The sequence below is a fragment of the Elephas maximus genome, chromosome 1 (genome assembly GCF_024166365.1).
Source record: "Elephas maximus indicus isolate mEleMax1 chromosome 1, mEleMax1 primary haplotype, whole genome shotgun sequence".
Classification (NCBI taxonomy): Eukaryota; Metazoa; Chordata; class Mammalia; order Proboscidea; family Elephantidae; genus Elephas; species Elephas maximus.
In genome coordinates, this window is record NC_064819.1 from 35299032 (window position 1) to 35320727 (window position 21696).

General features: G+C 38.9%; 1 protein-coding gene across 1 annotated transcript; it reads right to left on the reverse strand.

Moving 5' to 3' along the window:
* Positions 1–21682, reverse strand: NDUFB5 (NADH:ubiquinone oxidoreductase subunit B5). The gene is made up of 6 exons (XM_049881989.1): positions 21482–21682; positions 7947–8035; positions 5446–5512; positions 5011–5072; positions 3886–3992; positions 1–925 (listed from the first exon to the last, which is right to left on the reverse strand). Exons 1-6 carry the CDS (start codon positions 21603–21605, stop codon positions 805–807), a joined length of 570 nt encoding a protein of 189 aa, XP_049737946.1. The 5' UTR covers positions 21606–21682; the 3' UTR covers positions 1–804.
* Between the last annotated feature and the right edge of the window lie 14 nt (positions 21683–21696).

Here is a 21696-nt window from a genome sequence, read left to right on the forward strand (position 1 = left end):
ACAGCTATTCTTTTCAGCCTTACCTAACATATCTTTGCAGTAATCATTTTACCTTATGCAACAACTTCTGCAGTGTTTACAAAAAAGCACTTTAAGGAACCTTAAGAAAAATGTACATACATTAAAAAAGAAGACTGCCCGAACCAAAAACCAAACCCAGTGCCGTCGAGTTGATTCCGACTCATAGCGACCCTACAGCGCAGAGTAGAACTGCCCCATAGAGTTTCCAAGGAGTGCCTGGCGGATTCGAACTGCCGACCCTTTGGTTAGCAGCCATAGCACTTAACCACTATGCCACCAGGGTTTCCAAAGAAGACTGCATGTGGCTAAAAACACAAAAACAAACTTTTAAGATTTGGTATCTCAAAATTTGTTTATTATGGTGTTATTTTACATAACTGATTCAATATTTGTGTAATTTAAAATCCTGAGTTGTCACTGAATAATCCAGAGGTCTACAATACGGCCATGTGTACAAGTTACTATACTCCTGACACTTAACATAATTAGCCTTCTCTTCTTTAATTCCATTCATGAGATAAAGAAAAGACTAACCTTCCAAAGTTGCCACAACTTTAGGAGTTCGCACACTTCTATTTCTCCCAGTTTTTATTACAACATCTTAAACCTCCTTAAAAGAGGAAGCCAAAACTCCAAAATCAAAAACTTTAATTGGAACTAACATTGAGAAACAGAGCAATGACAGAGGCTCTTTTATTCATCACAGAGAGCAAAAATACAGAGTATATTTCTTAATTTTTTGTCACTAAAGAGAATACACTTTGTATGCGGAGAAATAAAAGATTAGTTGTCGGGAGTTGCTTTTGGAGAATTATCAACAAGTGCCTTATCAACAGTCGAGTATTGATACCAGGGCCCATCACCTCTTAGTCTCATTAATCTTCGTACTTCCAGCTCCTTTAACCTGCAACAAATGGAAAAGCAACACTGTGATTTCAGCACTTCCAATTACAAGTTTAAGGAGCTACAAAGTTCAAAATAGAAAGAAGAGAAAGCAGATCGGTGGTAGCCTGCGGCCAAGAGAATGGGATGGGAATTGACTGGAATGGGTGGGAAAGAGGCACACAAGAGATGTCCAGGTAGCGAAATGATCTTGATTGTGGTAGTCGTCACATAGGTGCAGGTTTCTGTCAAAAACTCACTGAACTTAATGTATATTATACCCCACTCCTAACTCTATCTCTGATTGGTTCAAGTTTAAAAGCAGCAAAAGAAAACATGAGTGGACCTTTAAAAAATATTTTGGAATTATGTACTTATTTAATTACAGTCAGAGAACTATGCATGACACAAAATCCCAGACGCTAAAGAAAAAGACTGACAAACCTGGCAATAATTAAATAAGTAAATAGATATGAAGTGATTAAAACATTGCTACTTAGTAAGTGCTATTAACAGTCTGATTTGCAGTTAATCGTGGGGATGGTACAAGGCCGGACAGTGCTTCATTCTGTTGTGCACGAGATTGCCATGAGTCGGGGCTGACTCGATGGCAGCTAACAACAACACTCTTATTATCTGAAACATAAAAACACTTCTATGCTGCAAAAAACTTCTACACTGTCAAAAGACAAATGACAAGTTGGGAAAACACATCTGCAACAAGAAAAAAGGGGACTAATTTACTTATTGTACAAATCAGTAGAAAAAGGAGCAATTTACAGAGAAAGAAATAGAGACAGCCAATAGATATATGAAAAAAATACTCAACATCACAAAGAAATACAAAACTGAAATGATTACATTTCTCAACTACCATATCGGCAAAAATGTTGAAGTTTGATAAATGTAATTACTGGGAAGGATTTGGAGAAACAAGAATTATCATCATGGCTGATGGACAGGACAACTGGTACAAGAGCTTGGCGATCTATTCAGAACTTGAAAGCACATGTAATTTGGTTTTCTGTGTCACTGTCAGAATTTACTTCCTGGATATGTTGCACTAAGTATGCAAAAATACCAGGATACTCACCACAGCATTATGTATAACAGCAGAAAACCCAGAAAGAACCTAAATGCCAACAACTGGCAACTGGTTAAAAAAACAAAGGCCTATCTATCCGGTAAAATACATGATGCTGTCTTTACAAAGAATGGGGTACGTGCTGCAACAAGATGTGTTAGGTGAAATAAAGAAAAGGTGCAGAAGAGCGTTATTTATAAAATGAGTCCATTTGTATTAGTACACTTTTAAATGATATATGAACTTTCTCATGCATCCATTTTTTTTCTAGGAATATATATACGAAATTGTTAAGCAAGGGTCACCTTTAAGGATGAGACTGGGTGCAGAAGGGAACGCAATTGGGAGGGGGAGGGTTGCCTTGCACACACACACAAAAAAAAGTAGGATATTTTAAGTTGAATTTCTTTTATTCTGACAGATATCATCTCCTAAGAGTCTCCTTCTAAAAAAAAAAAAAAAAAAAAGAGTCTCCTTCTAGAAGCACTTATTTGCCTATGTCAAGAAATTTGGAAGACAGCTACTAGGCCAACAACTGGTAGAAATCCGTATCTGCGCCTATTCCAAAGAAAGGCAATGAAATGGTATGTGAAAATTAACAAACATTATCATTAATATTGCATTCTAGCAAAATTTTGCTGAACATAATTGAAAAACAGCTGGAGCTGTACATTGATACGGAATTGCCAGAAGTTTTTTTTTTTTTTTTCAGACCAGATTCAGAGAATTTCAGAAAGATGTTTACCTGTGTTTTACTGATTATGCAAAGCCATTCAACCGTGTGGATCATAACATATTATGGACAGTATTACAAAGGATGGGAATTCCAGAACACTTAATTGTGCTCATGCAGAATCTGTACATAGGCCAAGCGGCAGTCATTCAAGTGGAACAAGAGGCTACTGTGTGGTTTAAAATTGGAAAAGGTGTGCAGCAGGGTTGTATCCTTTCACCTTATTTATTCAATCTGTATGCTGGACTATACCAAGAAGAACATGGCATCAGGATTGAAGGAAAACTCATTAACAACCTGTGATATGCAGATGATACAACCTTGCTTGCTGAAAATGAAGAGGACTTGAAGCATTTACAGCTGAAGGTAAAAGACTACAACCTCCACTCAGAGGACAGGCCTGGTGATCTGTTCCCAAAAGATCACAGCCTTGTAAACCCTATGGAGCACAGGTCTATTCTGCATAAGATATCACTGTGAGTCAGAGCTGACTTGACAGCAACTAACAATATTAACCAACTTTTTAATGAAGGAATACGATATTTAAAAGTTCCTTCTCACTGGTAGCAATTGGGATCTTAAAAGCCTGTGAGCAGCCATCTAAGTAAGACACATCTGCTGGTCCTATTCTGTCTGGAACAAAGGAGAATGAAGACCAAAGACACAAGGGAAAGATCAGTCCAAAGAACTAATGGACAACCACCACAACCTCCATTAGATTGAGCCCAGCACAGCTAGATGGTGCCTGGTTACCAGCACTGACTGCTCTGGCAGGGATCACAATAGAGGGTTCCAGACAGAGCTGGAGAAAAATGTAGAACAAAACTCAAATTCACAAAAAAAAAGAGACCAGGCTTGCTGGTCTGTCAGAGACTGGAGAAACCCCGAAAGTATAGCCCCCAGACACCCATTTAACTCAGTACTCAAGTCACTTCTGAGGTTCATCATTCAGCCAAAGATTAGGCAGGTCTACCGGGCCAACAATAACATACAAGAAGGTCGTGCTTCATAGTTCAATCATGTATACGAGGAGACTAATGGACACACCAGCCCAAAAGCAAAGACGAGAAGGCAGGAAGGGACAGGAACACTGAACGAATGGAAACAGGGAACCTGGGGTATAGATGGGGAGAGTGTTGATATCCCCCCGCCTTTTTTTTTTTACCGTAAGTCAGCTTTTTCAGCTTCAATTTGAAGGACAGCCATTGTTTTTTCATAATTCTTTTCAGGACAGTCAAAGAAAGTACGGGCAATCCATCTTGATATAGGATGCTATAAAAGAAAATTTGTTTAAAATTTGTCAGTTTCCGAACAATACTTTGCTTTTCTAGCTTACTGTTCTTAAAAACTGGCCATCTCAGTTAGGTAAACCAACCTACTACATGTGAACTACTTTCATATATTTTCAATAATTTTAATCCATTAGGTGGATGCTATTTTCATCCCCATGTTATAGATGAGCAAATTGCACAAAGTTATACTGCTACTAAGTGGCAGCACCTGAACTCAAGCCAGGCCTGTCTAACCTCAAAGCCTGCACTTTCCATTACACTACGTCGAACATCTTAAACGCAAGATTCAGGAGCCAAGTCTACAATTTGGTTATCTACAAATACAGTTCTTTACATCAGTTAGCAAAGAAACTAATGTATGGTTTATCTTAACATTTAATAACAAAGTATTTCTTTTCTAAAACATAATTCATTCATATTACAAACATATGGGTTCTATATTCAAAGCTATTTTACTACAACACTTGTCAAGGCAAGTTACAGAATTAACTTTGCGTTTTGGTAGTGAATCCAGTATGCTGTGATGACTAACAGTGCAGGCTCTGGAGTCAAGGCTGCCTGGGTTCAAATACTGGTCCTAACTCTGAGACAAGTCGCTTAATAACTGTTAAGCTTTAGTTTCCTCATCTCTAAAGTGGGAATAACAATAGTACCTTTTACATGGGATGAGATATTTGCAAAACCCTTAGCGCAGTGCCTGCTACACAGTAGGTAAAATCTTTCCCATGGCATTGAACAAAAGATAAAATCTGTTACTTGGCTAGGTCAAGAAAACATTTCAGAGTGATTCGTTCAAAAACCATAAAACTTAAAATAATGAAATCAATGCAAAAAAGTACCAAGAGAAGTTGCTTATAAAGAGAGAACAAAAATATATCATTTACTTGATATCAAAAATTATATATAAAACTAACTATATTACAATGGCTAAATTAAAACATTAACCAGTGCTTTGACAAGATATCTAACAGAAGACATTTTCAACGTCCTAAACTAACCTTGTAATATTCCCAATGTTCAGGGATATAGCCTTCTGGAATTTCTGCTAATTCAGCTTCACCTAATAAGAGAAGATGATGATATTCAACTTTAGCATCAGAAGTTTATAATATTACCCTGAGACAATCTTTAAACCTTAAACCAAAAGTATTCCCTGAAGTTCTTAAAACCAAACAATAGCTTAGCATAACTAGTAAAAAATGTCTGCTTTGAACATTATGCTTTTTTAAGAGCTATCTATATGGGATCAAATTAACAGCAACTGGACAGATTAGATATGAACCTTAGGCGGTAAGTTTATGTTAATGAGGGAGGAACAACTCAGAAAAGGACAGTGACAATGGTTGCATAACTGGAAGAATGTAATCAACGTCACCGAATTGTACATGTAGAGACTGGTGAACTGGTTACCAACTAGGGTGTGGAGAACTTACCAATGAATACATTTATCAGAGTTATGCCAATTGCTACTGGTACTCCAGTCAACAAAATGTAGAATTTCTGTTAAGAAAAAAAATATTCACATGATTATTTCATAACTCGCTCTCCTTCACCAGCCTCAAATTGTTCCCATTACCTGATTTCATTATATTTCTTTATTTCTATCTCACTAAACAATTTATTATTGTGCTTTAGATAAAGGTTTACAGAGCAAATTAGTTTCTCATTAAACAGTTAATACATAAACTGTTTTGTGACATTGGCTGCCAACCCTGTGATGTGTGAACATTCTCCCCTTCTCAAACTTGGGTTCCTCATTATCAGCTTTCCTGTCCTCTCCTGCCTACTTGTCCCTCCCCCTGGGTTGGTGTGCCTGTTTAGTCTCATTTTGTTTTATGCACCTGTCTAATCTTTGGCTGAAGGGTGAGTTTCAGGAATGACTTCAATACTGAGTTAAAAAGTATGTCCAGGGGCCATACTCTTAGGGTTTCTCCAGTCTCTGTAAAACCAGTAAGACTGGTCTTTTTTTGTAAGTTAGAATTTTGTTCTACATTTATCTCCAGCTCTGTATGGGACCCTCTGTTGTGATCCCTGTCAGAGTAGTCGGTGGTAGTAGCTGGGCACCATCTAGTTGTGCTGGATTCAGTCTGGTGGAGGCTGTGGTAGTTGTGGTCCATTACTCTGATTTTGTTATACTGTAAAATAAATTTGCCTAATTGGAGATGCAGTATCAAATTACTGATTTCTGTGATTTTCTTTTGCTCTGGTTTTTAGATGCCTATATTCAACAGCATAGTGATTAAGAGCTTGGTTGCTAACCAAAAGGTTGGCAGCTGGAATGCACCAGCTGCTCCTTGGAAACCCTAAGTAGTTCTCTCTGTCCTTTAGGGTTGCTATGAGTTGGAATTGACTCAAGGGCAACGGGTTTTGGTTTTTGGTTATATTTAGCACCAAAAGTGAAGGGAAAAAGTAAGGATTAAGAAAAATCAGCAGTTTGACGGCTGTAAAGGAGAAAAAAATAATCAGTGAGGTTAGTGGCACAATCCAGAACAGTTCACTTCCCTTAGCGTTTGGCCGTCCTTCAACTGTTGCCACCTTAATAGCGGTGACTGACCACTGGCCAGAAATATTCTCAGTGAAGCATAGTGCTTTTGTTCTAATTACTCAATTTCATAATACAATATATATTTAACGGTGGTTTTTCATTTTTTTTGTTAAATGTAATAATTATTAGAAAATTTTGTATTAAGAAGACAAAAGCATCAGCCCCCATGGAGGGTATTAGTTGGTCATGGCAAGAAAACTGGGAGCTCAACCAAGGGGGGCAATAACCACAATGGGAGGGCAAGAAAAAGTACAGAGGCCAGTCGGTGCTCAAATGGTGGGTGATTCACAGCTTTGGAAACAGTTTGTTCTTAAAAGAGTCTTGAGACACAAAGATAAAGTAAGTACCCTAAATAAGCAATGCGATTATTATTTTGCTACTAAATTAAGATTGTGCTGTAGGCATGCTTCACTCTCTAAAATCAATGTTCTTGATTTCATATAATGCATAAAGAAAAATACATTAAAAATGTAAAATATATTAAAAATAAACACACGAAGAAAAAAAAACCAAACTAGACAATTCTGACTCATAGCGACCCTATAGGACAGAGCAGAACTGCCCCATAGAGTTTCCAGGGAACACCGGGTGGATTCAAACTGCTGACTTTTTGGTTAGAAGCCATTGCTCTTAACCCCTATGCCACCAGGGTTTCCATAAATTAAAAATAAAAAAAAAAGTAAGGGAGCTCTTTATTTAAAGAAGTCTTTGAATGAGTTCTTTTGTAATTTAAAGAACATTTTAGTTATACAAATAACCATCCTAAAACGAATCGGTGTTTGAAGTTTTGCATTTTGTAATTTTGTTGTACTTACTGCAGGGAACATAGATTATATTTTAAAACCCCATTATCTTGGGAAGAAAAGAATGGTTCAAGTTTTGTCTTCAATTAGCATGAATCTTTTTTTTTTAAAGCAAGTTTGGCTAATAAAGAAAAGATTCAGTACGGTACCCCCCCGCCCCTTATCTATGGGGGATACATTCCGAGACTTCTATAGATGCCTGAAACCATGGATAGTACTGAACCCTATATATACTATGTTTTGTCCTATAAATACATATCTATGATGATAAAGTTTTATTTATAAGTTAGGCACAGTTAAGAGATTAACAATAACTAATAATAAAATAGAACAATTATAACAACTACTCATTTAACATTTTCGGGCTGTAGCTGAACATGGGTAACTGAAGCCATGGAAAGCGAAACCGTGGATATGGGGGACTACTGTAACAAATCTTAGTACATTATTTCAGTATCTTCTGAGGAAAGAAATACGATTTTACAAAATAAAACCTTTTATAAAATGAAATGTTTTCTAAACAGGCAAAAAAAAAAAAAACCCACAACTTTGTATGTAAAAAGTTCAACAAAATATTTTAACTCACCAGTAAATTCAAAAAGCGCTTGTCATAAAATCCAGAAGGTTTGATGACAAACAATCTTTTCCCATAGTCTCCACTGTGTCGAACAGGAGCTGCAAATATTAAAACATCCTGTTTTAAACAAGGTTCACAGAGGTATACTGTTACAGTCTAAGATAAAACAGATGATAATATAATAACACGTACACTTGTAAAAGTTTAATATGAATTAAGATTTTTAAAAAAACATTTTTTTATTTCAGTACTAAGGCCAGGGCAAATAGGACATCTTTAACCATAGGTTGACGCACTGTTCTAAACTATGGCTCTCCTCATTTTCACTCAATGTTAATGAGATATCTAAATAATTGTTTCAGTTTGTTTCAACAGCAGGCAGGGAGGTCAGACACTCTTGGTGGGCTACTCATCTTTTACATCTGCAACAAATATGCGCCAAAGCTGCAAAAGGAAGAAATTTAACTTAAATTATGCCATTTCACACCACGAAGCAATATACATTAAGCACGTGATACAAAATAGATGGAAAGGACCAGCAACAATTATTTAACAAATCCTCAGTAGAAACTTAAACATGTTGCAAAACTACACACTAACATATCTTGATAAAATCCCTTTGTAAATTGTTTCTAATTACAAATATCCTACTGTTCAAATCCCTCCCCAGCTAGTATTTAGTAAAGTTAGTTGGAGAAAAACTGAGGCAAAATTTTACTCCCAGATTCTCTTTCTATATTATTCTACTTTCTTGGAGGTCTGGAGGGTGCTCTAACCCCTTTCCAACTTGATGGCAACTAACAATAACAAAAAGGATCTAGCTGTCAGAGTAACTGAGGGTTACTGTGTTTCAGCTGTGTAATTCCTCGGAAGGAAATTTTGCATGTGAAGCCTTAGCTGTCACCGTGGAATGAAAAGTTTTAACTTCCTATTAAAAGAATTCAGACACAAACAACGTCAGGAAGATCTGTATCCTTTGTTGGCACTATAATGTCCAGAATGCCTTCCCTTCTGCTGGAATCTACTATCCTCCAAGAGACCCATACTCTTCCCAGCCAAAGGCAATCTCTCTCCCTTGAATACTGTGTATTCTAGTGACAGCTGTGCTTGCTTTCACTGCCCCCATTGAACTGTAAATGTCTTGAAGGTAGAAACTGTCTTAATTTTAGTACACCTGTGACATCTTGCAATGAATTTAGGAAGTTAATTCACATGAGAATTAGAAGCTCACATGAATTTACTAAGTGCAATTCATACTACTAAGCCTTCTAAAATGACTAAAAGAACTCGACAAAGCAAATCATTTGAAAGACACTATTATTATTTTTTTAAGTACCTGCTGTGTTCAGGTCCTATGCTAGGTCTGCAGTCTAAGGGCTGTATATATCCTGCTGGGAGAGGCAGGTAAGAAAACAGATAAACATAATTACAAGTTTATTAGGGCAAGAAAGGAGAGAAGCAGGATGCAGTGTCACAGAAGAACAGGGCAGAGGGAAAATTCCTACTTATGACAGAGGAGTGAGCGTGGGAATGTGGGGGAGGGAGGCACAACCCAAGCTGAGAAAAGCAAGTTAGATGAATCTGTAATGGGTCACTGATCGATATACCCAAAAAGGTGCTAATTAATTCATGCAGTAAACTGCCAAAGGCTCTCTTAACGGTCAAACTTTCTGTGACTGGCTTGGATGAGGCGAGATGGCGTTCCTGACAAGTCTTAGAGGAGGACGTAAAGCTGTTTCTGCAAGACTGGGTAATATGATGATGATGAAATTGGGATCCCCAAAAAAGTCTTCACGTACATTTACAAAAGAATGACTCTTAAAGGATTAAATGTAATAAATCAAATGTAAAGTCCTAACCAGATTAAAAAAAAAAAAAAAGTTGCCCATAAACTTAAGAATCATTGATATGTGATATGGTTATCAAAAAAGTCAAAGGCCAGTTCAATCTTAACCTGATATACTACAAGTATACAGCTGGTGCAGGAGGAGCCTCCACCTCCATTCCCTAAAATGTTACAGCCTTGAAAACCCTGTGTAGCAGTTTTCCTCTGCATACATGGGGTCATGAGTTGGAATCGACTCCATAGCAACTAACAACAACAAGGCTTCAATGGAGTCCCTGGGTGGTACAAACAGTTAACACACTCAGCTGCTAACCAAAAGGTTGGGAGTAGGAGTCCACCCAGAGGTGCCTTGGAAGAGAGGCCTAGTGATAGACTTCCGAGAAATCAGCCATTGAAAACCCTATGGAGCTTGTTCTACTCTGACACACTTGGGGTCGCCACAAGTCAGAGTCAGCTCAAAAGCAACCCATTTTAAGGCTTCAGTAACCATTTTTCAAAAATACAAATAGCCTCAGGAAAGTTACTGAGTCTTTGACAATTGCGAGTTTTCAGAAGATCAAGTAAGATAATGTTGAAACTTAATGTTGAAACTTACTGTGTCTCAAACACACAAAAATCTCAGTCATCTTCCCTGTACTATTCCTCATTCATCAGTTTTCAAAGCTTCTTGATTATAAGACTTAAACTCTCCATTTCTTTCCATGCCCTCATTACCTCAGTGGCTTAAGTAGTCTGTATCCCCTATAAGCCATCCAATCTTCAGAAACATCTTCCTAAAACATACAACTGATGTCATTCTTGGCTAAAACACTGCCTGTGGCACTCTGGTGGCTACAAAACAATGTTAAGAAGGTTTGTCTTTGAATTCAGCCCCTCCTCTCCCCCAGTTTGGTCCCAATCTCCCTTTTTAGCCTTCTCTCTCAACACCTACCTATCCCATACTGAGACATATCAGAAAACTCGCCCTTTACCTTTCTGCAAACTTCACCTGTTAAAACTATCCCCATAATCCGGTTAAAATGCCACATCTGTCCGGTCTGGATTAACTCCATTCTATGTCCATTCTAATGCTCTTCTCAGTTTCTTTTTAACCATAATTTGCTCTTATCAGTTTTCCCCATTAAAGTTTCTTGCAGCTGAAGGGAGAGCTTAAGCTCATTTTTGGAATCCCTGATATCTGACATTTAAAAATATTTAATTAAATAGAGAGAATACTTTAATCTGCTCATTTTTTTTTGACAAAGGTTTTCACCGAGGCTGAATGAAGACAGCATGACAGCACTAGATGTTTAAGAAAGGTGTGAGTGGTCATAAGGCCCTACAGAAGGCTGATGCCACGTGCTGGAAATCCATCCCACTGAACGTATTAACCCATTCATTCTTCACAACAACTTTATGAGGTAGGTTACAATTATCACCCCCAGGGAAACCCTGGTGGCATAGTGGTTAAGAGCTAAGGCTGCTAAACAAAAGGTTGGCAGTTCGAATCCACTAGGTGCTCCTTGGAAACTCTATGGGGCAGTTCTACCTTGTCCTATAGGGTCACTGTAAGTCAGAATCAACTCTATGGCAAATTTTTTTTTTTTAAATGACGAGGAAGTGCAGGTTCTGAGCAATTAAGTATACACATTAACCAAGTCCCTTCCACTTAGCTTCCAAGACCTGAAGGCCCAGGGCCACAAAGCTACAAAGTTCTGAGCCAGGATTTGGACCTAGGCAGTCTAGCTCCAAAGAAAATAAAGCAAAATGACAAGGTCCCCTACTCTACTGCAGCTTACATTCTAGGAGGGGCAGACATAAACAAGAACACAACATAAGCAGATTAAAATCTTTCATTCTACAGCAAAAGCAAAGGTTTTGCATGCCAAATATCTTTAAAAGCCAGGTACACATAACTGAAACAGTAGCCCAAAGATGGCTATTAGATCTTTTCTTGCTCCAGGTGGACAGGGCTTAGAGTACCTGTTAGTGATCTTTCCAGAACTCCAAGAATGGGAAGAGCTGAGAGAGAAATTTTGCCTGTTTATCTCCAGTCAGGCTTGATTAAACGTTAGGTGAAGGATTTGAAGAAGAGGGTCTTTGTAATAAAAAAATAACTTACAAGAAGACTTTATCAAGAAATGTTAGCACAAATAATATGAGAGGCAGAGCCAAGATGGTGGAATAGACAAGACACTTCCAGCGAGCCCTCTTTACAACAAAGACCCCCAAAAACAAGTGAAACGAGTATATTTATTACAAGCTAGGATCCCTGAGCACCAAAGGCAACCTTAGAAAATGAACTGAGGGGCGGGGGAGGAAGAGACAGTTCAGAAGCGAAGAGGAGTTACCGGACTTGAATCGTGGGGAGCCTTTAGGCACCATTCCTGGAGCAGCGGCAGCGGGCTGGTACTAGCACTCGGCTGCAGTTTCCTCATGGAGAAGCAGCCAGCCACACAGCCTATACACACCTCCGGATCCAGAGAAGAACCACACACTGGGCAAAAGCTAAGTATTTGCATATATTTTACCATGCCCCCTGCCCCCAAGCCAGCTTCACCGGCTGAATTCCCTGGGCCTGAGATAGGCACTATTGACCACCTATGGCCATTCTCCCTGCCTTAGAGAAGCAAAAAAATTGCATTTGGGGGAAAAGATAATTTGCCAGCTCCGCTAACCTGGGGAACTCAGGACAAAAGCGGCTCCTGTCCAGTCATAAATAGTCTGTGGACTTTGAGCACCTTTCCCCTCTGCATGGACCTGGGTGGGCCTATTTCTGGAGAATAGGCCCTTGTTGGCAGACTCCAACCATTTCAGCTGTGCAGTGGAGAGGTGGGTGTTTGATGTTTGACACTGCTTTGCCAATTAAACAGGATCCTCACCTACACACATCAGGGGCCTAAAGACTGGTAGCTCCACTGAGGTCACCCAGCCACACGCGACAGGGGTCCAAGGATAACTGCTACCTCCCAGTCCTTACAACCAAAAACAGTGGGTGCCCATGGTCCATCTGCAGGACTCACCCACCTGCACACTCTAAGGAACAGGGACACGCTTTCCTCAGAGACACTTGGGGGTCAGTTCTCAGCCCCCTGCCTTGTTTAGAGCGTGACCCCCTGCTGCAATCAGATACCAGTACATACGCCAGTCACCCCTGCCCCTCTAAGACTGTAGGACAGAGCCTGTACCACAAACTTGATGATCAGCTACCTCGACACCTGAGCTGAATTCATACAAGAAAAGTGAATGGACACCTAGACTGATATACCTGATAACAGCTCTAGCCATCTGGGGACAGGATATCAGAGCCGAAAAGGGGTAAATAATTAGGCTGGCTCACTCAAGCAACCTATTTGGGCGTATCAAAACAAAACAAAGCAAGAAGGTATGACACAGTAAGCAAACATAAACTAATACAATAACTTATAGATGGCTTGGAGGCAAAAGTCAATATCAAGTCACATAAAGAAACAGACCAAGATCATCTCAACAAGCTCTCAAAACAAAGAATCCAGGGATCTTTCAGATGAAAGTGCATTCCTGGAATTACCAGAGGCAGAATACAAAAGTTTAATATACAGAACCCTTCAAGACATCAGGAAGGAAATGAGGCAATACACAGAACAACCCAAGGAACACACAGATAAAGCAACTAAAGAAATTAGAAAGATTATTCAGGAACATAATGAAAAATTTAATAAGCTGGAAATATCCATAGACAGCATTCAAAAATTCAGAATATTAACAATAAAATTACAGAAGTAGACAACTCAATAGAAAGTAAAAGGAGAATTGAGCAAGTGGAAGCCAGAATTTCTGAACTTGAAAATAAATCACTTGACACTAATGTATTTGAAAAAAAAATCAGATAAAAGAATTAAAAAAAATAAAGAAACCTTAAGAATCATGTGGGACTCTATCAAGAGAAATAACCTACGAGTGTTGGAGTACCAGAACACGGAGGGATAACAGAAAATACAGAAAGAATTGTTGAAGGTTTGTTGGCAGAAAACTTCCCTGATATCGTGAAAGATGAGAACATATCTATCCAAGATGCTCATCAAACTCCACATAAGGTAGATCTGAAAAGAAAGTCTTAATCAAACTTGCCAAAACCAAAGATAAAGAGAGAATTTTAAGAGCAGCTAGGGATAAATGAAAAGTCACCTACAAAGGAGAACCAATAAGAATAAACTCAGACTACTTGGTTCACTAAGCAGAAATCATGCAGGCAAGAAGGCAATGATATGACTTACTTAAAAAAAATTGAAGGAAAAAAATTGCTAGCCAAGACTCATATATCCAGCAAAACTGTCTCTTAAATATGAAAGTGAAATTAGGACACTTCCAGATAAACAGAAGTTTAGGGAATTCTTAAAAACCAAACCAAAACTACAAGAAATACTAAAGGGAGTTTTCTGGTTAGAAAATCAATATCAGGTATCAACCCAAGACTAGAACACTGGGTAGAGCAATCAGAAGTCAACCCAGACAGGGAAATCAAAAAAACAAAGCAAGATTTAAAAAAAAAAAAAGCTCAAAACAGGGTAACAGCTATGTTATTACATAAAACAAGACAACATTAAATTAATAAAGAGGGACTAAGAAATGTAATCATGGACCTTCCATATGGAGAGGAAGATATACGGCGATACAAAGAAATAAAAGTTCAGTTTCAATTTAGAAAAATAGGGGTAAATAATAAGGTAAACACAAAGGAGACAAACTAGCCTACTCATCAAAATGAAATACAAGAAAAAAATAGAGACTCAGCAGAAACAAAATCAACAACAATGAATATGAGGAAAGGACAATATATAAAGACAATCTACTCAGCACATAAAACTAAGTGGGAAAAAGAAACCGTCAACAACACACAAAAAAAGACATCAATATGATAGCACTAAATTCATATCTATCCATTATTATGCTGAATGTAAACGGACTAAATGCACCAATAAAGAGACAGAGAGTGGCGGAATGCATTAAAAAACGCGATCTGTCTATATGCTGCCTATAAGAGACACACCGTAGACTCAGAGACACAAACAAACAAAAACTCAAAGGATGGAAAAAAATATATCAAGCAAACAGCAATCAAAAAAGAGCAGGAGTGTTAATATTAATTTCCGACAAAATAAATTTTAAAGTTAAATCCATCATAAAGGACAAGGACGGACACTATATAATGATTAAAGAAGATGTAACAATATTAAATATTTATGCACCCAATGACAGGGCTGCAAAATACATAAAACAAACTGCATCAGCACTGAAAAGTGAGATAGACAGCTCCACAATAATAGTAGGAGACTTCCACACACCACTGTCAGTGAAGGACAGGACATCCAGAAAGAAGCTCAATAAAGACACGGAAGATCTAAATGCCACAATCAACCAACTTGACCTCACAGACATAAACAGAACACTCCACCCAACAGTAGCCAAGTATACTTTCTTTTCTAGTGCACATGGGACATTCTCTAGAATAGACCACATATGGAAACCCTGGTGGCATAGTGGTTAAGTGCTACGGCTGCCAACCAAAGGGTTGGCAGTTTGAATCCACCTGGTGCTCCTTGGAAACTCTATGGAGCAGTTCTACTCTGTCCTATAGGGTCACTATGAGTTGGAATCGACTTGAAGGCACTGGGTAGACCACATATTAGCTCATAAAGCAAGCCTTAGAAACATCCAAAACATCAAAACATTACAAACCATCTTCTCTAACCCTAAGGCCATAAAGTGGAAATCAATAACAGAAAAAGCAGGAAACAGAAAGCAAACACTTGGAAAGTGAACAATACCCTGCTCAAAAAAGACTAGATTATAGAAGACATTAAGGATGTAATAAAGAAATTCATAGAATTCAATGAGAATGAAAACACTTCCTATCAGAGCCTTTGGGACACAGCAAAAGCTGTGCTCAGAGGTCAATTTATATCAATAAATGTACACATTCAGAAAGAAAGGGCCAAAATCAAAGAATTATCCCTACAACTTGAACAAATAGAAAAAGAGCAAAAGAAACTCTCAGGCACCAGAAGAAAACACATAATAAAAATTAGAGCAGAACAAAATAGAAAACAGAAAAACAATTGAAAGAACTAACAAGACCAAAAGCTGGCTTTTTGAAAAAATCAACAAAATTGATAAACCACTGGCCAAACTGAGGGAAAAAAAAAAAAAGGAGAGGAATCAAATAACCTGAAAAAGAAATGAGACCGGCGATATTACAACAGACCCAAGTGAAATTAAAAGAATCATATCAGATTACTATGAAAAACTCTAACAAATTTGAAAACCTAGAAGAAATGGATGATTTCCTAGAAACACACTACCTACCCAAACTAACACAAACAGAGGTAGAACAACTAAATAGACCCATAACAAAAGAAGAGATTGAAAAGGTACTCGAAAAACTCCCAACAAAAAAAGCCCTGGCCCGGACAGCTTCACTGCAGAGTTCTACCAAACTTACAGAGAAGAGTTAACACCACTACTACCAAAGGTATTTCAGAGCACAGAAAAGGACGGAATACTACCAAACTCATTCTATGAAACCACCATATCCCTGATACCAAAACCAGCTGAAGACACCACAAAAAAAAAATTACAGACCTATATCCCTCATGAACTTAGATGCAAAAATCCTCAACAAAATTCTAGCCAAGAGAATTCAACAACATATCAAAAAAATAACTTGCCATGACCAAGTGGGATTCATACCAGGTATGCAGGGATGGTTCAACATCAAAAAAACAATTAATGTAATTCATCACATAAATAAAAGACAAGAATCACATGATTTTATCAATTGATAGAGAAAAGGCATTTGACAAAGTGCAATACCTATTCATGATAAAAACTCTCAGCATATTAAGAGTAGAAGGAAAATTCCTCAACATAATAAAGGGCATTTATACAAAGCCAACATCCAACATCATCCTAAATGGAGAGAGCCTGAAAGCATTTCCACTGAGATCGGGAACCAGACAAGGATCCCCTTTATCACCACTCTTATTCAACATTGTGCTGGAGATCCTAACCAGAGCAATTAGGCTAGAGAAAGAAATAAAGGGCATCCAGATTGACAAGGAAGAAGTAAAAGTATCTCTATTTGCAGATGACATGATCTTATACACAGAAAACCCTAAGGAATCCTCCAGAAAACTACTGAAACTAATAGAAGAGTTCAGCAGAGTATTGGGATACAAGATAAACATACAAAAATCAGGTGGATTCCTCTACACCAACAAAAAGAACATCGAAGAGGAAAGTCACCAACTCAATTCCATTTACAGAAGCACCAAAGAAGATAAAATACTTAGGAATAAATCTTACCAGAGATGTAAAAGACTTATACAAAGAAAACTAAATACACTTCTGCAAGAAACCAAAAGAGATCTACATAAGTGGAAAAACATATGTTGCTCATGGATAGGAAGACAACATCATAAAAATGTCTATTCTACCAAAAGCGATCTATACATTTAATGCAATTCTGATCCAAATTCCAACGACATTCTTTAATGAGATGGAGAAACAAATCACCAATTTCATATGGAAGGGAAAGAGGCCCCGGATAAATACGGCATTACTGAAAAAGTGGGAGGCCTTACTTTACCTGATTTTAGAACCTATTATACTGCCACAGTAGTCAAAACAGCCTGGTACTGGTACAACAACAGATACATGGACCAATGGAACAGAATTGAGAATCCAGACATAAATCCATCCACATATGAGCAGTTGATATTTGACAAAGGCCCCAAAACAGTTAAATGAGGAAAAGATAGTCTTTTTAACAAATGGAGCTGGCATAACGGGATATCCATCTGCAAAAAAATGAAACAAGACCCATACCTCACTCCATGCACAAAAACGAGCTCAAAATGGATCAAAGACCTAAATATAAAATCTAAAATGATAAAGATCATAGAAAAAATAGGGACAATGTTGGGAGCCCTAATGCATGGTATAAACAGTATACAAAACATTACTAACAGCACAGAAGAGAAACTAGATAACTGGGAGCTCCTAAAAATCAAACACTTATGCTCATCCAAAAACTTCACCAAAAGAGTAAAAAGATTACCTACAGACTGGGAGAAAGATTCAGCTATGACATTTCCGATCAGCATCTGATCTCTAAAATCTACATGATACTGTAAAAACTCAACTACAGAAAGACAAATAACCCAATTGAAAAATGGGCAAAAGATACGAACAGACACTTCACTGAAGAAGACATTCAGGTAGCTAACAGATACAGGAGGAAATGCTCACGATCATTAGCCATTAGAGAAATGCAGATCAAAACTACAAAGAGATTCCATCTCACTCCAACAAGGCTGGCACGAATCAAAAAAACACAAAACAATATATGTTGGAGAGGCTGTGGAGAGACTGGAACACTTCTACGCTGCTGGTGGGAATGTCAAATGGTACAACCACTTTGGAAATCGATTTGGCGCTTCCTTGAAAAGCTAGAAATAGAACATCTGATCCAGCAATCCCACTCCTTGGAATATATCCCAGAGAAATAAGAGCCTTTACACGAACAGATATATGCACACCCATGTTTATGGCAGCACTGTTTACAATAGCAAAAAGATGGAAGCAACCAAGGTGCCCATCAGTGGATGAATGGATAAATAAATTATGTTATATTCACACAATGGAATACTACACATCGATAAAGAACAGTGATGAATCTGTGAAACACGTCATAGGATTGACGAATCTAGAAGGCATTATGCTGAGTGAAATTAGTGAGTTGCAAAAGGATAAATATTGTATAAGACCACTATTATAAAAACTCAAGAAATAGTTTAAACAGAGAAGAAAATATTCTTTGAAGGTTATGAGAGGGAGGAGGGGAGGAGGGTGGGAGAGGGGTATTCACTAATTAGTAGATAAGAACTACTTTAGGTGACTGGAAAGACAACACACAATACAGGGGAGGTCAGCACAACTGGACTAAACCAAAAGCAAAGAAGTTTCCTGAATAAACTGAACGTTTTGAAGGCCAGCATAGCAGTGGCAGGGGTCTGGGGACCATGGTTTCAGGGGACATCTAAGTTAATTGGCATAATAAAATCTACTAAGAAAACATTCTGCATCCCATCTTGAAGAGTGGCGTCTGGGGTCTTAAAACACTAGCAAGCAGCCATCTAAGATGCATCAATTGGTCTCAACCCACATGGATCAAAGGAGAATGAAGAACACCAAGGACACAAGGCGATTATGAGCCCATGAGGCAGAAAGGGCCACATAAACCAGAGACTACATCATCCTAAGACCAGAAGAACTAGATGGCGCCTGGCTACAACCAATGACTGCCCCGACAGGGAACACAACAGAGAACTCCTGAGGGAGCAGGAGAGCAGTGGGATGCAAATCCCAGATTCTCGTAAAAAGACCAGACTTAATGGTCTGACTGAGACTAGAAGGACCCTGGTGGTCGTGACCTCCAGACCTTCTGTTGGCCTAGGACAGGAACCATTCCCAAAGCCAACTCTTCAGACAGGGATTGGACTGGACAATGGGTTGGAGAGGGATGCTGGTGAGCAGTGAGCTTCTTGGATCAGGTGGACACTTGAGACTATGTCGGCATCTCCTGCCTGGAGAGGAGATGAGAGGGTCGAGGGGGTTAGAAGCTGGCGAAATGGACACGAAAAGACAGAGTGGAGGGAAGGAGCGGACTGTCTCATTAGGGGGAAAGCAATTGAGAGTATGTAGCAAGGTGTATACAAGTTTTTGTATGACAGACTGACTTGATTTGTAAGCTTTCACTTAAAGCACAATAAAAATTTAAAAAAAAAATGTTAGCATAGGTAGTTTTGTGACATGCTACGATTCCTGCTGGAAATCTGTCATATACTGTTTGTCCTTTCCATCATTTTTTCCAGCAAGTCTGTTCTATGTAAATTGCCTTATCATGTGAAATGGCATAATTCAAATTAAACTGGAAGAAGAGAAGGGTAATACAATAGTAAAAACTGTTTTGAGGTTGGACAAGATCCTTTTGGCTTTTGGGTAACAAATTTCAGTTCCTCTTACCTACTTAAGGCTGAATTGGGCAAATAGCTTACAGTGCATCTTTGATCAACAGGATTGAATGAATTAATACCTTTAAAATTCTTAGAATGGCATCAGACACATAGTAAGTGCTCAATAAATATATGTATTGGCTGTTGTTATTATTAAATTTACTACAGTGGTGACTGATTGAGCTTTAAGTGAAAGTTTACAAATCAAGTCAGTCTCTCATACAAAAACTTATACACACCTTGCTATGTACTCCTAGCTGTTCTCCCCATAATGAAACAGCATACTTCTTCTCTCCACCCTGTATTCCCCTTGATCATTCAGCCAGCTCCTATCCTCCTCTGCCTTCTCATCTCACCTCCAGACAGGGGCTGCCCACATAGTCTCATGTGACTACTTGAGCCAAGAAGCTCACTCCTCACCAGTATCATTTACTGTCTTACAGTCCAGTCCAATTCCTGTTTGAAGAGTTAGTTTTGGGAATGGTTCCAGTCTTGGGCTAACAGAGTGTCCAGGGACCATGACCTCCAGAGTCCCTCCAGTCTCAGTCAGACCATTAAGTCTGGTCTTTTTACGAGAATTTATGGTCTGCATCCCACTGTTCTCCTGCTCCTTCAGGGATTCTCTATTGTGTTCCCTGCCAGGGCAGTGATCGGTGGTAGCCAGGAACCATCCAGTTCTTCTGGTCTCAGGCTGATGTTTATGTGGTTATGTGGTCCTTTCCGTCTCCTGGGCTCATATTTACCTTGTGTCTCTGGTGTTCTTCATTTTCCTCTGATCCATGTGGGTTGAGACCAATTGATGGAGCATAATTTTTGTAACATTTGAGTCTCAGTTTCCTCATTTGTAAAATGGAACTAATAACAGCGTACCTACTCTGCAGTCTTTGAGAGAATAAGACTGAATATAAAGAATTTCATTCTGCATAGTAAAGACACATAATAAAGAATATTATGATTATTCATAGCCCTGGAAGGCTGCCATCCTCTCCAAGGGACTCCAAACAGCCCTCCGGGGGCTGCAGTGTAACTTTCCTGGGACCTAGGTACCTTTGCTTTTATAAGAAGATATTTAAGACAATATCTTCTGACTGCGTTTGATATAAAACGAATACAAGCCAGGTTGGATTCATTACCCCATATTCATTAACGCTATCGTCTTTTTTTTTTTTCCGATTAAAAAAAAATTAAAAGCATTTTCTGGACCCCTAAAAGTACCGTGGGCTCTATAGGCACTGTGCCTTCTGGATATTTGTCTCTGAACCTCCTCTTGTCCACATAACATTTAATATCAGCTGCCTCCTCGGCAATATGACTTCCCATCTTGTGTGACTAGAGCCCACTACAGGTGCAACGTAAAAAAAATTTGGTGCCTGAGAGACTGGGATCTCAGCTCTATCCCCTCCTAGCTTCAGCTTCATCGGCAAATTAGCACCAACTGGGCTGGTGTATGGTAAAGCGTTTTACAAATGCTAGTTAATAGTTCAAGCGCGACTAATCTAATCACTTCAACCTCGTCAGGCAGCTCCTGCTTCGTTTCTCCTTTCAAGCCCGGGGCTCACAATTTCTCCCCGCTCCCTCCGAATCCCACCAAGGTCACCCAGGAGAGTCCTTCATCTCTCACTCTGCATGCCCTGCACGCGCTTCCTCCCAAGGTTAGCACCCACCGGCAGTCTTCGGAAAGCCACGGGTGAGGAACCCTCCGAATCCGAGTCGAGTGCCAAGGCGGCGGCCTGACAGAGCTGCCAACGCAGTGACCGAAACCCGCGAAAGCAAGCTCATAGCCGCCATGGCTGATCCGGGCAAGCGGAAGCAGCAGGGAGAATAATGGGAGTCGAGGGAACCAATTCACCAATGAGGAAAAGGCGGAGGGAGGCCATGT